General features: G+C 47.8%; 1 protein-coding gene across 10 annotated transcripts in view; it reads left to right on the forward strand.

Annotated features, from left to right (window-relative positions):
- Positions 1–19686, forward strand: part of MEGF11 (multiple EGF like domains 11) — a 284475-nt gene that overhangs the window by 263200 nt on the left and 1589 nt on the right. For 4 of the 10 annotated variants that reach the window (XM_065688547.1, XM_065688549.1, XM_065688548.1 and 1 more), the window contains 3 exons: positions 7091–7157; positions 13349–13405; positions 19410–19616. In XM_065688547.1, coding sequence (XP_065544619.1) covers positions 7091–7157; positions 13349–13405; positions 19410–19616 — 331 coding nt within the window. Of the gene's footprint in view, positions 1–7090; positions 7158–13348; positions 13406–18347; positions 18531–19409; positions 19617–19686 lie in introns of those variants that run through there. The other 6 variants (XM_065688553.1, XM_065688555.1, XM_065688551.1 and 3 more) reach the window with 6 other exon arrangements.

Below are 19686 nucleotides of genomic sequence, written 5' to 3' on the forward strand. Positions count from 1 at the left end.
AAATGTAGCTCTGTTAACTGGAAAGCCATGAGAACAAGATTAATGCAAACAAAAAAAGACACTATTGTATGAGACAGGGAATGCAAAAATATTTCTCCACGTGCTCCTGTAAGTCATTCCTTGGTTATTAAAAGAAAAACTCATTAAAATGTAATAAAAAGGCTGGCTCCAGAGATTTCTCAGAGAGAAGTTCAGACAGATGTGTAAATATGTTTTCCATTGTAGGTGGTCCCCTTGCATCGTGCAGTTTTGTTCCCCAAATTGGAAGTGCAAACGTTCCTAATGTCAAATTTAGGATGAACACCAGGAGTGTGGATCTGAACCACTAATCCTGTTGCAGCAATTTAGATGAATTCAGAAAAGGTCAACAAGCACCTATCCTGGTTTCCCAGCCTGCAGTGCCATCTTGTCACAGAGCTACTTCAAATATTAAGCTGCAGAAAAAGTTTAAAACCCAAGTGGTGCATTTGGACGAGCCTGGAAGCTGTTCGCCCTGCTGTAGTACTGTTACCAGCAGTCAGTCAGATCAGGTTGTCCTGATCTGGTATTTTCAGGGCACTTATCAAAATATATGGCCTGATTTCTCCTGTAGATCTCTCACCATCTTACTTATTCATGAGAATGCTTTACAGTACTGAATAGCTGAGGATGGCCAAAAATAAGCTGCTTCTGTCTATGCAGTCCTCCAGCCAAGTAAGACAAAAGAGCATATAAAGCCCCTAATGGCTGCCTTAATGAGTTTCATTTCCAAATCAGTTTGCCTGGTGCCATTCCCACTTTCTCAGGGAAATGTGCACAAGTTGTACTTGGAGGATTCATTTCTTTCTAGTGCCAGCTGGGGTCACAAAGGAACCAGCACAGATGCAGGATGAGGAATCTCTGAACTGCTGAGCCAGAGCCCTGGATGTGTTTTCCTCCCTGTGCTCAAAAGAGATCATGCCTTGAGGCAATGGACTGGAGCCATTCCTCTATCACTTCTTTCAGAGACAGCTTGAGCAAGGTACAAAGACAGGGCAGTGGAGAGACGCAGCCGTGCTCCAGTTTGAGAAGGCTTTTTCTCTCATGTGCTCCCCCTGCCCCTCTTGTCCTCTGTGTCTTAATTTGCTCTTTCTCTCCTCTTCCCTTGGTGTCCTTTCCACTCTGTTATTTTTTTATGGGTTTTTCCTTTCTGTTCCTTTGTGTGTACCTCACTGGGGAAGCCAGGTGGCTGAGGATGGCTGATAGCAGGAGCTTAAAAGGTCCAGCACTGCACTGAGAACCACAGTTTGGGGGACAGGTTTGTCTTCATAGGAAGGGAGCAGTGCCAAGCCTCCCTGCATCTCTTCTAGGACCAGTGGGAGGTATCTCACCTCCTCTTTTCCCCTCTGCCAGACAGACTTTTGGCCACTGCTCAGGACCCTACGCATGTCCTGAAGGTAAAACCTTTGAAGTTGCTGAGAGACAAGTGTGAGTGGAGGCATTAAAACCCTCCTGGTGTATACAGGGCTGGTTAGTTGTGCTAGTGGAGTGCTCAGACTGGAACACATGCAGGCAAAAAAGCAAGTGGGAGGATAAGGGGGAGAGTATGAGAAGAGACTAAAAAAGGCTTGGCTTCTTTTATCCAGCAAAATGAATGCTGAGAGGGAGTTTGATTGCCATCTATAAATACAGCGAGGTAAACACTAGGAGGGAGAAGAGCTATTTGAGTTAGATGACAGAGCTGGCATGAGAACAAATGAGGATGAACTGGCCATGAATGCATCGAAGCTGGAAATTAGATTTCTAACATCAGATCAGTGAGATTTTGGAATAGTTTCCCAGTAAGCCTAATGGGACAAAGAAATCGGATTACAGTTAAAATGGAGCTTGATCAGCCATCAAAGTGATTATGTGCCTGGTGTTTGCAGTAAAAGGTGGCTGGACACAGGGACTCTTTGATCAAAGCCCTTCCAGCCTTATGTCCCTAAAGCCTGCTCCAGCTGCCAGCAGGAGTTTGCAGGGCTGAGCTTTGTCTCTGTGTAAGGTCCAGGAGAACCATCATTGGAGTTAAGGAGGAGGAGCTAGCAGCACCTCACTACAAGTAAAGGCTTTTCCCATGTGAGTGAGCTTGCAAAGTCAGCTTGGGTGAAATGCCGGCCCTGCCGAAGTCAGTATTTTACTATCGGCTTAAGTGAAGCCAAAATTTGACCTTTATTTATTAGCTCCTACAAGTAGCTTTGGCTTTTATTCTTACACCATGTGCAAGTAATAATGATGCTGCAAAGAGCATCATACATGAACTCGAGTGAAACTGTGCCACAGAATTACTGCACCAAGATTTTCCAAAGCAGATAAATAGAGATCCACACTCCGTACCTGTGTCTTCACATCAGAGCTCTCATTGTTTGAGCTGAAGACCAGATTTTCAGATGCTGAGAACCTGTTGTGATCAGAGAGGGGTCGGTGGGACCATTCACAGAACCACTCCCCATGCTGCAATGCCAGCTCTGTGTTTGAGATTCGAATTGTGCATGAACATAAGCATATATCTTGCTTCCACAAAAGGCTGCCAAAGCTTGTGAAGAATACTCTGTATAAAGCATGAGGCTGCTGCCCTGGTGTGTCACAGGCAAATGGAGAATTCTCACTCTGTGCCTTTGCAGAGCTTTTAATTCCACCCGTGCTCCCTACCGAAGGAGAACAGCATCACAGCTGCAGTCCAGGTGTTGCTGGCTCCTACAGACATCATAAAATTCAATTGCCATTAGATGTCCTGAATGTTTAAAGCCAGCAGATTCCCATCTATTAAAAGAAGTTCTAAATTCTACCAAAGACTTCACATAAAATTAGAAACCGCAAAACAGAGGTCACTGGATATGGTCTGACTGGATGTCACCCAGCTAATAAAAAGGAATTCAGCTGCAGAAAGTATCATTAAAGTACCTTTAACTAAAACTTGTCCGAGGAAAAAAGGCTGCAAATACAGAATTGCTGCAGAGTGTTCAGGATGCCCATCTAAAACTGAGAAACAGGGGCTTGGACCATGGAAACCTGAAGTCAGTAGTCAGGGAAATTGATGGCAAAGCTCTTACCGATCGCTCTCCTGGAGGATAAAGGAGGATGGAGTTCCTGCCAGCACTTCTATACATAATCACCGTGGACTTTGTCGTGGTTTAAACCCGAGCATAGACAAATGGCATGTTGGTGACCAGCCTGCCACAGGGATCCATCCAGCTGTTTCAGACGGGCAGGTAATGATTTGGCTTTACTCATGCTAGCATCTCCTTGATCTTAAAGGCAAAGTTGCCAGATATGAGGTAGTTTTAACCAAACTGCTAAAATTAAAAGCTAGGATTTTTACTGGATAAATTTACTATGAAGTATTTTTTCCTCCAGAAAAAGCAATTTTGCTTCACACTAAAAATGGAAGTATCTTGTATCGTAAAAAAAATATAAGTTAACAAATTATAGTGTGTTAAGAAATGATGGTAGCACAAAGAGACAGCTATAATCACATTTCTTCCTAATGACTGCATTCTGAAAAACTTAGAAATGTCCCCAAATCATTTCATTAAAAGAATCAATTCTAGCCCATAGCTCTTCATGCCAAATTTTGGGTTTGTGAGCTGATTTATAAATCCTGCAAAGCTACAGCCTTTAATAGAAACCCCAAGACTTTAATAAATGTGATTTAAGTGGTGCAGCTGGATTGGAAATCAGTGTCTGTGGCTTTCTGGAGGTCTGGAAATGAAGACCAAGGCTGTGGGCTCTGCTGATGGAAACCGCCAGAGCCCTTCGTGGGGCTACACTGATTTATAGGGACCGGGTGTCGGGCCAGGAACTTCAGCTTCATTCCGCCATAACCACATTACAAACCCATCTCCATTTCCTCACCTTGCCGTTCCTTGTTTGCTCTGACTGCCCCATCCACCCATCCCATGTATCTGCCGTCAGTGTTTGTGTTCCCAGCTTTGGGGAAGTACAAGGAACTGCTGGATGATGAAGGAATGACCCCTGTGTTGCCAACTGGGAGACGCCGGATGCACAGTCCATGCCAGGAGCAAGGATGTGTAGTCACAGCCATGGCTCTCAGGCAAGGATTGCCCCAGAAATCCTGCAGGCAACCAGCTTTATCCACTTTCTGTTCTGGGCATGTCTTTGAGGAGAGTGGCTGGGCCAAAGGTGCCAAATGGGCTGATGACAAGTTAGCTTACTGGGAATAGATGGAGACAGAAAATGAGAAGGAACAGGACGAGGCACTAAGATGTAGTTGTCACTGCTCTGCTGCTGCTGTCTGATGTGAGATTCAAGGGCTATGGGGCCACAAGGGACTGTTGTGATCATCTGGCTTCACTCCCCACACAGTGCAGGGCATAGAACCACCTCTTTCAAGGGCAGTGCTGGTGGCTCTGCAGCAACAGGGTTTTTCAGCCAGAGCTGGGCTTTCACGTGGATTTGAAATGGGTCCCTTCAGTGTGCTGGCATTAATCTGTTGTTGTCTCTGTGTGTATACCTATATGTTTATATATACGTACATATATGCACACATCTGTGTGTGTGTGTGTGGTCGGTGTATTTGCACTTTTGTTTGTCTGGAATCTTTCTTCCAGGCTGGAGTTCAGCCCATTTGGAGCACAATTACGTGTTTTACACATGATGAATCCTATTTGTGTACATCTTCAGTTGAATAGCTCTAAAAATACTGTGCAGGTGCTTGTAGAGACCCAGCATTGTGTGTGTGTGTGTATGTGCACAGTCTTTTCTACCTGTGCTGTCTCCTGCTGTGCCCACACCATGGTTTCTCCTGTGTCTGTTTAAGCCAGGGCAGGTAACATGAGGTGTAAAAACACCCCAGACTGCTGTCTGCATCCTGAGTCAAGGGAATTCAATCAGCAGGATCCAGTCAGTGAGGGCAGGGTTTCGCCACTGGTTGTTACAAACCTTCACCCAAATAAAACCCAGTTTCTGTGATCAGATAAAAGCTTCTAAATGTCAATGGGCAGTTTGTAATATATGGTGTAGTTGTCCTTAATGTGGTGGTCCTGGAAGAGAGAAGTATTTGCAGACGCTTTCTGTGGAGACAAGGGAGAGGCTTCAGACCTCTGCAGCTTTATCCTCAGTGGCCCAGCTTTGGGGAAGCTCACAGAAGGTCAGGCTGGTTGGGAGGATCCTGCTGGTCCCCATTGCCCTATTCATAGCGGAATTTTTGCCAGGGGAGATATCCTGACCCTAAGCCCTCCCCAGTGTGGTCACTACCTAAACCAAGGGGCAGAGGAGCTGCATGGCTGCCCAGCCCCGTGCCCTCCTTCTCTCTTTGGGTCCAGCATTTCTCCTTCCTGCTGTATTTCTCCACCTCCCATGACACGGTTACTCCTTGCGAGCTGTGGTGTGCTCCTCGCAGCACTCAGCTGGCTAAACCACTTTAGCTATGGTGGCACAGAGCAGCTTGCCTAGCTGTTACATGGGACAGCCCCTTTATCCCTCTCCGGCTGTGTTTCCTTTAAACAGGTCTCTCCAAAACAGGGTTTGGGCCCTGGTCTCTCGTTGCACAGCACCCTGCACAGTGCTTCTCACCTGGGAACCAGCTGGGATTTTATATTCCAATAGACTTCAGTACATCAGTGGGTCTTAAAACTCACTATGAAAGCTAAGCAAAAATTAATGAGACATCAGGAAAAATGAAATGGTTTGGTAATTTTGAATGCTTTGTTTCAATTTTAACCTCCTTTATTGTTATTCATTTACTTATAAATACAGTAAAATAGCAGAGCTGAGCCCTCTGAAACAGAGGCAGGAGCTTTCCAGTTTGGAAGCAGACACAGGAGAGCACTGATGGCTTCATAACTTTAATTTTTAGAGACAGGGTTGGGATTTGCTCTTGTACTGACACTTCCTCAGGACCAGCAGATGTGGGCTTTGAGGAGAAAATGTTGAGGTGAAAAACTCAGCAATTACAGTGATTCACAGACCCTCCTTGCTGGGACTCACCCCATCACACAGAATCACAGATTGGGTTGGGTTGGAAGGGACCTTAAAGACCGTCCAGTTCAACCTTCCACTGGAGCACCTTGCTCCAATCCCCTGTGTTCAACCTGGCCTTGAGCACTACCAGGGATGGGGCAGCCACAGCTTCTCTGGGCACCCTGTGCCAGCGCCTCAGCACCCTCACAGGGAAGAGCTTCTGCCTAAGAGCTCAGCTCAGTCTCCCCTCGGGCAGGTTCAAGCCATTCCCCTTGTCCTGTCCCTACAGTCCCTTGTAAAAAGCCCCTCTCCATACACTTTGTGGTGCCCCAGTCTAGTGGAGCCACACACCCACAAACAGCAGCCTCTCTCCCTGTGCTGACTACCATAAGATATGCTCCAGCGAGCTCACTCCAAGCCCCCCCCAAATCCCCATCCCTCAGGCTGGCACTGCACTTGCCTCTGCTGTTGTGCTTGAGCATTACCTGGCTCAAGTGAGACTTCTACAACCGGCAGGAAATTGAAGAGCACATTGACACATGTGCTTGATACAACTGCCACCTCCTCCAATGGCACCGCCATGCTGGCACACACGGGGTCCCAGCTGCCACATGGCAAGAGGTGTTTTTCCAGCAGCAGCATCTGGATGGCAGCCCTGGACTTCTTTCCACTTTTGCTGGCAGATCTGCACAGGGCTTCACGCTTCCTTATTGCCAATGTTATTTTCCTTGAATTGAGAGAAATCTTGTAGCCATTACGTCTCTTTTCCCTAAACAAATACACAGATGTATCAGCAAATCCCCTTTGTTCCAAACAGCTCCTATCTGCATGCTTATGTAGGTGGTTTTCATCCATCTATCTCCATTAGTTGTTTTGAAACTGCCAGCATGTCACTCCATGCACACAAGCATTCAAGTTGTGATCCCTGGATGCTGAAGGACATCTCTGTTTTCCGGCATGCTTGTGTTCATTGCTTGGTGAAGTGACTTTCCTTTGTGATTTTCCCTAATGCTAGTGAACAACTGTCAGATTCATACAGCTAAAGAACTGAAATGGTGAGGCCAAAGGTAACAGTCATCTCCCATTTTGATTCATGCCATCCTTGGGCTGTAGTTTTGGGTGGGAACTGTCTTTATTTCAGCATTAACCCATTATCATACTTTTTGAACAGCTCAGTAACAAAACTCTTGACAGAGAAACTGCAGACTGGAGACCCTACAGCTATCTGAATGAACTAGGTCAGTAACGTTTAAACAATCTAATCACTTTAGTAGACTTTAGAGCAATTCCAAACCCAAGTCAGCCTTTCATAAAGGCATTAACCATAATGAAAAATATTGGTGTTTTCGTTATTTCACAGTCAGAATTGCCAGTAGTGAAAGATGAAGTATTGAAAATGGTTTCCTTTACCACAAACCACAGGTTGGGAAAGAAGAGCCAATATCCTCTCTAATCTCCCTCCCTCAGTTGCTCTGTGCAATCACTATCAACTACTCTATAAATGGGTTTTTAAGGACTAACTTAGGACATTAAAAATTCAAATTTGGCATTATTTTTTTCCTTCCATGCTTAATAAAGTTCAGCACCACATACTGGCACATCCATAAACCCGGAGCCTCTGTGGGAGCTGGAGCGTGCAATACACCCTGTTATCTCCCAGTTAATCACAGAGTAGCCATTTTTCAGGCAATTTTGAATGCCCACCGAGTGCAAACAAGCCAAGAGTGAAGTTTAATGGCCCCTTCTGAGTTTATTCTTCCTGGCTTCAGTTTTAACAGGGTTTTTAGCAGCTCTTATCTCAAACCCATCCAGACTTAGTGCTTTGGATGCTATTTGTTTTCCTATCTAAGCACTGGGAGTTTAGCTTGTCGATGGCAGAAAGCACTTGCCCTTTCCTTTACTGGGATTACTAATACCTTACTGAATATTTGCAGTATTAAGTGGTATTATGGGATTTTTAATGTCAACTATCTCACAGCTCACATGGCAAAGGAATTAAGACAGGGCATCACCACGCATCACATCTTGTCACTGCTCTTTTGGTCACACACCATGCCTTGCTCCAAAGATCAGGTCTTCCCTGCATCAGGAAAATCACAAACCTGTCGAGCTTCCATGCAAAACCTTTTCCATCATTTTCAACCATTAGTGTTTTCTTCTGTACACCAAGCTGCAGAACTGCTGTTGTGTTAATCTGTACGTATCACAGAGAGCTGGGGGGTGTCGGGATTTCCAGCTCCTCAAATCAAGTTCATTTTCTTTTTCCCATTTTACTGCTTTTCTCACTGGCTTTATTCTTATCTTGCAGTGTCCGGAACTCCCTGAGTGCCAGATTTGTCCTGCATTCATGCATTTTATTTTAGTAGCAGAAGTGATGCTAAGTGCCTTTGCAGTAAGAATGATGTAGAAGTGATAAATACTTTAGTTAGGCAAAACAGTCACTGCATTTTGCATCCCAGATACATTTTTTCCTTGTTTTCTTTGCTTCTTCCAGAATGTTTTTTTCACACTAATTGGTAACAACAAGAGATTTTTTCTTCCCTTTCAGTATGAAAATCAACATTTACTTGTGCTGACTTTGATAATGCTGCATTCTTGCTCAGCTCAAGGCCATTTTTACCATAAAATGTTTTCATTTCATGGTAATCCCGCAGCAATAAAAGCTGCAGATTCCACCTATGTGTGCAAATTTCAGCAGAAAGCTAAAAACTTTGATTTTGAATTGTAAACAGGTAATATCAGTGAAGCCTAATAAGTTCCCATGGGGGATCTTGACCTTTAAGCTGCATCATTCATGGAAGTACTGAAGAGTTAGAGGAACCACCTTCTGATCTATTAGTCTTAGTTTTTATGATACTGATGCTCCAGCTGGGATAGCAGCTGGATTAAGTTAAAAACAGTTAAAATGGAAGTGGACAGCTCCTCTCTGCTGTGACCTCAGGCAATACAGAGAGAAGATGTGTAGAAGCTGGGAGCAGATGGAAAGCCCTCAGCTCACCTCCCTGGTTCTTCAGCCAGCAGCTCCTCTGGCTGGGGCAGTGGTGCCAAAGAACAGGATCTTTGGATGAACCCGGCTCACAGGAATGTCTGTAGGCTTGTTAGGAATTGCAAGTGTCATAAATATGAATTAGAGCTGGGGGAAAGGAAATCATCAGAATATCTGTGTGAAAATTAACTGAGCCACTCATCTGCTAAAACCTGCAAGCACAAGGAGTTTTCTTAATTCCCTTTTCTTTTCCCTTGACCTCTGCAAGGCATTTCTGATCACATCTGTGCTCAAGGTTGGATGTGGTCCAGACCTATCCCAGGCTGATACCTTCTGTATTTTGATCTGCACCATACCTTCACTTCTCAGGGTCATGGCTGTGCTCAGGCTGGGTATAATGATTCAGGGACTCTTCTGATGGGGACAAACTTGCTTCTCCATTCCATGCTGGATCCAGGCTTAGATCCCACTTTGATCTCCAAGCTCAGGCAGAGCAGGAGAAGCAGCTACTCCCAAGCTACTCATTCAGGAGCAGGGCTGGCAGCTCAGGAGACTGTTTCTAGCAGAAGCAGAGCCCTGCTGCTCAGCAGATGGGGGGTATTGTGCCCTTTTCTGTGTGCTTGGCACCATAGCTCCTCACTTCCAAGCAATGCGTCTTTAGTTCTGTGTCTATAAGAGGGTCAGCAGGATGCTCTCTGGAAACACCATGTACTTTCTATTTGTTTGTGTATCTCGTAAAGGCAATCCCACAGGTAACAGGCACATGAATGCTTTTATTAACCCCTCTTTGCTCCCCTCGCTCTTGCAGGCTGTGCTTTTGCAGCCTTGGAAATCACCTTTTGATTGCTCCCAGTTTGCATCATTGCCTTTTGCTCAGCCAGGAGTCATCCCTTGGTCATTTTATTTGGAAAGGGAAAGGAAGAAAGAAAGATACTCTCTGAGGGAGCAGAGAAAGGGCTGCTCACACCAAGGGGATATCTTACCTGTTTTACAGGACTTCAGTTGCCAGGTTTGGGTTCTTTCCAACTGGGAAATGCAAGGAGCAGAACAAAGCTTGTATTTTTACTGCTGGCACATTTTCTTGGGAGCTTCAAATATCAGGCTTTTTCAGAGAGAGAGTCATACCTGTTAAATGGAGTCTAGTGATGAGCACATTGCACAAGTCATTCTCATGGATCAGCGCTTGAGAGATTAGGGTTTGGGGTATCTGTGGTGCCAAGGAAAGGTGGCTTTGTCACCTTTGCCATGTGTCACTACTTGTTCAATGCAGCTTAGTCCCACTAATTTCAAGGAATGCCTTGTCTTTGCATTTCCTATTCACTGGCTCTTGTTGCAGAACCGGAATTGTTTGCCCTGTGACTAACCTCTCTCCTCCAGTCCAGTCTGCATTACGCAATTGCAGAGTCCATCTTCCAGCTCCTATTCCAAGCAAGTCAAATGTCCTAAACCACCCACTGAGTTCAGAAAAGGTTGTTATGCTCATTAGTTGGAGTGCTGGGCACAGCGGGCTGCAGACAAAACTGGTTTTATCTGTAATGTTTTCCTAACAGCAGTGCTCAGAGCAGAGCCTGGAGTGTGATTTGCAGCACATCCCGAGTGACTCAAAGTTTGGGTCAGACCTGACTCTGCATCTTTCTCAAAGCCAAAAAGGTGGGGAAAAATATTTCCAACCGAGACTGCGATTTCACCCCGCAGACAACTTAACTCCAGATTTAAACCTGGCCTTTCCTGAAGAGCCAGATTCCTGCCCTGTTCAGGCCCCTTCCACATTAACCGCTTTTGCAGTTTAAAAAGTAACGTATCTATTATTCATTTCACCTCCTGAGGAATGCAATGAATAGGCAAAAATGGGTCATAAACCCACAGAATTATAAGACATAGAAGAAGACTAAAGGCAGAATTACAGGGAACAGGTTGGGAAGGGCTTTGAGAGGTTGTGCAGCCCTCCCAAGGCAGCACCAACCCTGCCGGTATCTATCTTTTCTAGCAGGTGTATCCCAGCTTTTCTGAGCCATCCTCCCATAAGAAGGATTCTCAGTTTTCTACAGCTACACTGGAGTGAGCTCTGAGCATGGCAAAGTGCTGCTCTGCAGCTCAGGGTGAAAAGGATTGCCTGCTGCCCAACTCTGAACCAGAAGTCAGGTTCACTCAGCTGAACCCTATGTTCACACAGCACCTGCCCTCCAGCGGGGTCTAACGAGTCTGGGCTAACTCAGAGCAGATGTAGTGATGTCTGTGGCTGCAGAAGCCCCTCCAGGCATGTCTGACATCTCCAATAGGACTGGCAGGAGCTCACAGGGAGCTGAGCTAACAAAACATGCTCAGAAGGTGGAGTCCTTCCTCTCCGAGCCACCAAAAGCTCTGGTTGGTATCGCTGAGGCCTCACAGCAGCCCCAAGGCTCCAGCTTTCATCCAGGTCTTCACAGTCACAGTGCGATCATTCCTGTAAAGATCTGATGAGGATGCTCAGAACAGATGCAATATTCTTGCAGGGATGCACTGTGCAGCGAGCACAGGTAACCATTCCCCGGGTAACCTCTGTTTCCACAAATCACCTGTTCCTCATGGTGCTTACTCTAAGCATCTAATTAATCCCCAGCAGTTATGAGGACATTGTCCTACAGGATCACTCCCGTGTTTTTTGCTCCTTGCTTTGTCTCTCTCTCTCTGGCTGGTCAATATTTTAAAGTTCATGATCTTGAGCAAAGTAATTCATCCCAGCCTTCCAAAGCCAGAAGGTCTTTCCCATGTTGCTGTTGCTCTATTTGAGCAACGCTGTGTCCAATGCACCTTCCCATGGGTCAGCCTGGGTTTCTTTTATTTCCCTGCTGGTGCTTTCTCTGTGGGTATGGCCCCTTCACCCTCTGAGCCCATTTGTGTGCCCACCAGCACTCCAGCCTTGCTCTGTGTGGTGCGAGCTGCTTCTTACCAGAGCCCCCTGAGTGTGTGCCTGTGAAGCTGTCCTGCTTGTGTGTTCTGCCTATGGGGGCTTGCTCAGGCCTGCCAGGAGGACGTGTGATCACCAGGAATGGCCTTTGGGAACACCACTGCTGGGAAAGAGAGCACCAGCACTGTGGATGTGAGCCAAGGGATGAATCAGCTCCATCCTCTTCACTCAGGACTCTGCCCTAGAGAATGCAGGAGAGAAGAAAAGCACGCAGCAAATACTGCTATGTGAAAGAGCTTCCCCCCTGTGCCCAAAGCACCCAGTCAGCCTTGCCCTCTGCTGCTTCTTCCCAGGAGTGAGTCTGGGAATTGGCTCAGGACAAGTGGTGGAAAACAAAGCAGAAGGTGCTCAAAAGCTTTGGGCAGTCACTCTTGGCTAGAAAGGCAAGAGCCCCATCAGAGAGAGCCAGTTGTGAGCCACAGCCCTTTTGCTGTGCTCAGGGTGGGCACTCTGCAAAGGGGGGTGGCTTTGATGTTCCAGTAACACATTTCTTGTCTAATGTAGTGATTTTCCTTATTCACCAAAAGCAAAGGTGCTGTGAAAAGGGGACTGGTACAGCATTGCCAGTGGTGGTGACAGCTTCTTCTGTAGAGACCAGAGGACACGCAGGGACAAAGAGCAGGGAGACCTCTGGGACACGCTGTTTGCAGGGCTCTTTTACCAGCATAACTTAGTTACTTGATTGGGAATCCCATAAACCACAAAGACATTTCTATCTCTGTAACCAAATTTGTGTTGATTTTGCTAGTCAGTAAGAAATAGCAGACTCTATAGTTAAAAAGATTTAAAGGCTTCCATTAGATTTGCCTTTTGATTGATATCTAGGATCATTTGCAGTAAAGGTTCCCATCCCCTTCTATCTTTGCTTCTGTAAGGGACAAAGCTGCATGAGGCAGAAGTCTTTGCTGTCAGCTCTGTTCTCAGTTACTGCATTTTCAGGCCTCTGTAGTCACTTGGGGATTGTGGTCATTTCAGTTCTTGAGCTGTGCAAAGGGATAAGCAAACAATAGTAGGTAACAGAGGATTGGGCACACCTTAGAGTCTAAGACTGTGAATTAAATACCACACTATCCACGATGAAGCAAAGCCTAGAATTGGCCACAGGGTAATGTAACGGAACCTGTGGACTCAAGTTTGGAAGGAGATGATTTAGGCTCCTACTAATCCAATCCAGTGTTTCAGTAATGAACATACCAGCAGATGATGTTTTCTTGCTGTTCTCCTGATGGATAGCTGCTCCTGGTAAAGAGCAGTGCCCTGCTTCAGGAAAGCCCTCCCTTCCAGGGAAGCTCTTAAGCATATGCATAATTCTAGGCGTGCACAGAATCCCCACTGCACTGAGTGCATGCTTACAGCTGAGGATGTGCTTAAGAGCCTCCCTAAATGAGGGCCTTGATGTACAATTTAGGGGAAAGAATATATGCTGCTCAGTCGTCAACGCAATCCAATTTACATAAATATTTATTTGTTTTCCATTATATATCATTTCCATGCAGGTGCTTGTGGGATGGATAGACGTCAGAACACATACATAATGGAAAAAAGCTTCAAAGGTATGGTATCCAGTGCCTGCAGCCACCCTGGCAAAGAGTTTGAGGAGGGTGTCGTAGAAGAGGTGAGATAGGAGAGACCTGAGCACCCGGGAGCGGGGCCATGCAGAGGCAGAAAGGGACAGAGCCATTACCTCCAACGTACGCTCAGCTGGCAGCACTCCTGACTCTGAGCCAGATGTCTGGGGCCCATGAATTATGGATTCGAGTCTTTACAAGGCTGGAGGCTCCTGCCTCAGCAAAGCAGCAAGAGATAAAAAGGGAGGCCTCTGCTGCAGGGACAGGAGGTGCAGGTGGAGCTGTCTGGCCAGGGGAAGCTCTTTTAGGACCCATTAGCCACCTACAAGGGCTTCCTGGTGGCAGGTGCTGATGACAGACTGGTCATTTGCCTAAGTTGTGGCTCTGTAAGGCTCTTGGCTCTCCAGAGCTTAAACAAAGCCACTAGAAAACAAGCTGACCCTGCTGCGTGGCCTTGCTGAAAGAGATTTATAGCAGGGCTTGAGGAAAGACCTCGCTCAGAACATTAACCAGTCACGCCGGCACGAAGCAATTAATGGGCATTGACTCCAGGGCAGCTCTAAAAAGGGCTTGTAGATGAGTCACGAGCACAAGGCCCAGTGGTTTTACGTTTCAGTTGTCCTCCAGGTTTACATTCAGAATACTCCAGTTCGGGATGGACTTAAAGACCACTTGGCACAGTGGTCCGCACAAGCTCCTGGTAGCTTGGGCTGGGTTTGGCACACTGAGCTTGTGGTACAGGAGATGGAGCAAGGAGTCTGTCTCCCTCAGAACATGCAGGTTTCAGGCTGAAGTCCTTGCTCTGAATCCCAGCCTGTTGTGTCTGCACACACCAGCTGGGAATGTCCCTCCCTCAGCCCAGCAGGTAAACACTGCACAATGTCCTTGAGCTGGTACCAGCTGAGCAACAGGGAAAAGGGTCAAGGCACAGGGCTGGTGTCAAGGCACTCACTTGTTTGCTATGGCCAAGGTGTTACTGGGCAAGACCTTTACCTGAGCTAACAAGGGACATTGAAAGTGCCCATAAAAAGCAATGACCAGCTTATAGCCAGGCCTAGAGAACACCACTTTGTAGCTGCTGTTTACAAGATAAAGTGGCATAATATTGCTAAAGCATCACCTTAACACCCAGGCTTGCTAGAGGAAACCACTGATCCATGGCAAAGTCCTTCCCTATAAAACTAGATTATGTATGTAGATTTGACTCAGGCCACTGGTTTCAGCTCCTTCAATGATTCTCTTTTTCTTATTCTAGTCGGGCAGGTTGTTCTCTTTCCATGGAAGTATGAACTTCAAGATTAGCTTCAACCAAATTACTGTGCTTAAAAAGTCAAAAAGCTGCTTTAAACACATGCAGGAGGAATCCCCATCCAGAGACACAGTCACACAGCATGAGGCACCCCAGTGCGAATGGGAGAAAAGGAATCGCAGGAAGAGCAAACTGTGAAATGCTTTTCCTGCTGCTGCACATTCTGTTCATTATTTAGGATCTGAGCCACTTTCTTTACATGTTTATCACTTGTACATTGAACACTCAGGCCTGGAAGCCACGTCAGGGAGGCTGATGTGGTCTGGCTCGGCTGGCGATGACGGGCAGGGTGCTGGGGACACAGGAACACACCTGACATCCCAGGGGGGTTCTGAACCTCACCTGCAGGCAGTTGGCAGAGATTTCTCAGGAGCATTTGCCCTTGGATGGCTACAGGCTTCCAGCAGCTCGGTCTGAAGGTCAGGCTCTGGGTTCAGGCAGCCCGGGGGCACTTTCATTCCCAGGAGGAGCTGGGTGAGGGGCCCCATGCTCGGTGTGCAGCTCTCCTTGCCCTTGCCAGGTCTTGCGTTGGCCCTGCCTAGCTAAATTCATATGAAAGATGGAGAGAAGGTATCTTCTAAGCTGGGTCATTCTCATGAAACGAACTCCCAGTCCCAAACAATTGGATTCTGTCAGCAAGAAGACTTGGCAGGCGGGTGCTTTGTTACATACTTTAATGCAGTTTAAAGATGATGTCTTTTCCCATCAGTATCTGCTAGGTCTCACTGGAGAAATCTTGCCCTGCAGTTGAAAATGGTGTTTGGTGCTGACCCCAGAGCATTGCATGGGATGCTCTGCCGGGAGGGCACAGGGTTGGTCCCAGGGCTGATGCACTGGTGGGTTGAAGTGACCTCAGGCTTTGCACGATAGCCAGCAAAGTCTCAGCCATTCAAAACACTGGTGCACTTGCCTCAGGGGTTCAGGGCTTGGTTCAGCGTGGTTCATTTGTTTGGTGGACAGGAATGGGTCCCACAGCTGTGTCACACTCCAGAAAGCAGCACTAAGCTGTCGCTGTGTTGCTGTCCTAGAGCAGCCAAGGTTAGCCAGGTTAATGACAGCAGCCAGCAAGGCACGCTATGCTGAACGTCACCCATGCATGGGATTAAATAGTAGGAGAACGTGTTTCACCTGCATACATCATAGTTCCTTAGCACTTCAAACGTGGCTGTAGATAACCAAGGCTGGGCATCAGAATGCCAGAGGATTATCAGAGAGGAGCCTGGTCTGTGGGAGGAACAGGTACATTTCCAGTCCCTGGTATCAAAACTAAAACTTTCAAAGGTCTGGTGATTGGTATCCAGGCAACACGGAGACAGGGACTTCAAAATTAGAGCCTATTCCCCATATTTCCATATTTCCCCATATATCTCTAGCGTGTCAAGCTGATGAAGGGCTCGCAGTGAGTGCTGTGGCACCACCACAAGAGCTCAATACACAGGGGGACGATGAGGCAGCATGGCCAGAGCTCGCACGTGTCCTACCGGGTGATTGGGCTGAGGCTTCCTAAATACATTTGTTCTGGGTTAAACTGAGGGCACACTTCTTAATTACCCCCAACCCCCCTTCGTAACAAAGTAACTCAGACACTTCTACATCCTTGAGAGTTAAATTCTCGGTGATCTTGTGCCTAAGACGTCTCGTGGCTAAGGGCTCCCTGGTGTACAGCACACTGCCACGCACACACTGGTGCTCCGTAAGTTATATTGCATCCAGAGCAAAGGGTCTAGTCCCCAGCTAGACACAGAATTCCCATTTACGTCAGTGGGAACTGGCGTGCTGTTTCCCAGGATCTTCTGGGAAAAGGCAGCTCTTAGGAGAGGCCAAATGAGTCTGGGCAGCCCAAGTGGGATTTCACCGGTCTCTGCTAGGAAGGGAAGGGCTGGTGCTGCGGCTCCAGCCTTAGGGCACCTGCCTGGGAGGTGGTGTCAGCCCCAGCAGCACTGCAGGTGCATTTTAGCTTAGGGAGAGAAAAGTAGCTGAGTTGGACTTAATAAAATGCAGGATGTGCTGGGATTTTTGCCTATGCCAGCTCTGAGGTACCCACTTCCATCGACAGATGAGCACTGACCCACACAGCTACTAACCTGCAACACTGCAGGAGCAGGACTTGTCACCATCCGCCTTTGTCGCTGTAGCAGCCAATGGTCTTTTCTAATCTACATTTAATGAATCGGAGCCCAGCTCTGTTTTGAGCTCCAAGCGCCTGTGTCCAGCCTGGCCTTGAGCACTGCCAGGGATGGGGCAGCCACAGCTTCTCTGGGCACCCTGTGCCAGCACCTCAGCACCCTCACAGGGAAGAGCTTCTGCCTGAGAGCTCATCTCAGTCTCCCCTCGGGCAGGTTCAAGCCATTCCCCTTGGCCTGTCCCTACAGGCCCTTGTCCCAAGCCCCTCTCCAGGTTTCCTGCAGCCCCTTTAGGCACTGGAGCTGCTCTAAAGTCTCCCTTTAAGGAGCCTTCTCTTCCCTTTTGCAAGTCTTGCTGTCCTCACACCCAAAATCCAGAGCTGGTTTATTCCAGGCTGCCCAGGCTCTCCTGCCTGCCTGTAGTAGCCAGCAGAAGCTGTGACCCGCTGGCAGGTAGAGCCGAGCCTTTCTTTGTCTCAGAACAAACCAAAAGCCCCAGGGCAGAGTCTGTCATCTGGGCAGTGTCCCTGGAGCTGTGACTGCTCCTGCTCCGGCCGCGCCGGGAGCTCTCAGCTCCTCACCTGCATGAGCCATTCGCCCATAGCACAACCACCCCAGGGACTCAGGACCAGCCCCGGTCCATGCAGGTATTTTTAGCCTAAAGATTTGCATTTTATGATAGCATTTGTTAGTCTTTGCCTATTGTCTGCTCACCTTTAAACACTAACCAAGCTCGGACTGTGCGGCACCTTCCTTTAAGTCATATACATAGAAAAAGCTGCTAACACTGAGCTCATCCATGTGCAGAAGCCTTTGGTCTTGTGGGGTTGCTCCATTGCTCAATGGAAGGACAGGATGGGACAGCTTTCCACTGACGTGCCTATACTGGGATGGGGTTGGGAAAGCTGGAGGGCCCAACCCTAGTGCCTGCAGCCTGGGAATGTTCGTGTGGCTTTGGTTCTTGTCTCCTGTGCTCTACCAAACAGACAAAGGCACTGCTAATGTCACCCAGGCTGAACTCAGAGGAGGGGTTTATAGCTCAATAAACACTGCACTGGTGCCAGGGCCCTGACATCCCGATGGTCCCACCTGGTGCAGCTGGTTTGCTTTGAGGTGGAGCTTCCCACAGCTGGTTTCACTCCCCCTGATTGCTGAGGGCTCACAGGATTTGCTCCCATCACTGAAATTAGAGCACAGAAACTCCATAGCTCCCTGCAGGACACAACCTGATACCTTGCTCTGGGTGTCCGCTCGGTGCAGCCCCCCTCAGTGCTGAGCCAAGGCAAAGGGCACCAGGCCCGGGGTGATGATGGACACACAGACACAACCCCTGAGCTGAGGGAGGGAGAATCACAGCAAGGAGCGAAGCAAACCTGAGGAGTGAGTGAGGAGGTCGGGGAGGACAGGCGCAGAGGTGAGGTTTGTAAAGGAGAAGCGATATCTTGTTGTCTGTCTATTTCTTAACCTGCATTTCTCTTTTTGTCTCCCATACTAGACAGCGGGGGCAGCTGGGATTGCAGCTATTTTGCAAGTCCCGCTATTTCACCGGGAGTATTTCATATATACCAGGATCTGCCTTTGTACTGTAACCCAGCACAAGAAAATGCCTCATCTTTCATTGCATCGCTCTAATTCTAAATTACTGGCACTGCCCAGCAGGATGCACACAGCAGCAATGGCACGTTCTTGAATGTCCATTTATTCTCTCTTGTTTTTTATGTTTAAAGCAAGACTGGCACTGTACCCTGCAGCAGGCTGGCACTGCCAGGCCAGGGGCACTCACAGAGGAGACCGTGGTTACAGCTCTCACACCAACCCTGTTCTCCCCGTGTAGGGCCTCCTCCGGCACCATCTCCTGTTTTCTCCAGCCTAGGGGAGCAGTAGATTATGTACAGCAAGGGCGGGGGGGGGGGGGAGTAAAAGGCAAAGCAAAAGCAAGGCTCAGATGGAGGCTTGTTCCCCTTGTGGAAACCCAAGTGTTCCCCACTAGCAGGAGCAGCCTCCTCCCAGCCTTAATGGCAGTGGGAATATGAAGTTGGCTTTTCCTGATGCTGGATAGCCCCAGCAAGCAGAGCGCTCAGGGGACACGCACTGCACTGATGCAGTTCTAAGCCTGCTGGAAATGTTCTGTATTCAAATCTATGGCATTGGATGTTGACCAAAGCCCCAGGACACCAACCCTGTAGCTGGCCCAACAGGCCAGGGACCAGCAGAAGGTCCTGCTGGCAGAACCGACATACCACAGCCATGTGGAGGCATTAAAACTCCTTAGGCATTAGGGGGAGGGAGGGAAGGATGCCACCTCCAATTCAATGCTGCAGTAAATGACAACTAGAACCTTTTACAGGAAAACCTGAGGTTTTGATTTCTCTCCTGCTAGTGAGTGTGGATGCAATGGTCTGGACCCACCCCAAGCACACGCATCGGGTGTCTGTGCTGGATGCTTCGAGGATCTTCCTTACCCCCTGCCCCTTGTCCCCCCCACACTTGTTCAGAGGTTGAATTAACCTAGGGAAGCTCATGGTGCTAACCCTGCCACTCCCCTCTTGTTTTGCAGATTATATGAAAGAGTCTGTGTGCAGCTCCAGCACTTGTTCCCTGAACAGCAGCGAAAACCCATACGCCACCATCAAAGACCCCCCCATTTTAACATGCAAACACTCCGAGAGCAGCTACGTGGAAATGAAATCGCCTGGGCACAGGGAGTCCCCATATTCAGAAATGCCAACTTCATCGACCGCCAATAAAAACATCTATGAAGTTGGTAAGAGGGGCAGGAGGCAGAGGGGCTGTCGGTGTGTTTATTGCAGATGCTGGCATGTTTCCTTTTCCCC

Source organism: Lathamus discolor, chromosome 8 (genome assembly GCF_037157495.1).
Source record: "Lathamus discolor isolate bLatDis1 chromosome 8, bLatDis1.hap1, whole genome shotgun sequence".
Taxonomy (NCBI): Eukaryota; Metazoa; Chordata; class Aves; order Psittaciformes; family Psittacidae; genus Lathamus; species Lathamus discolor.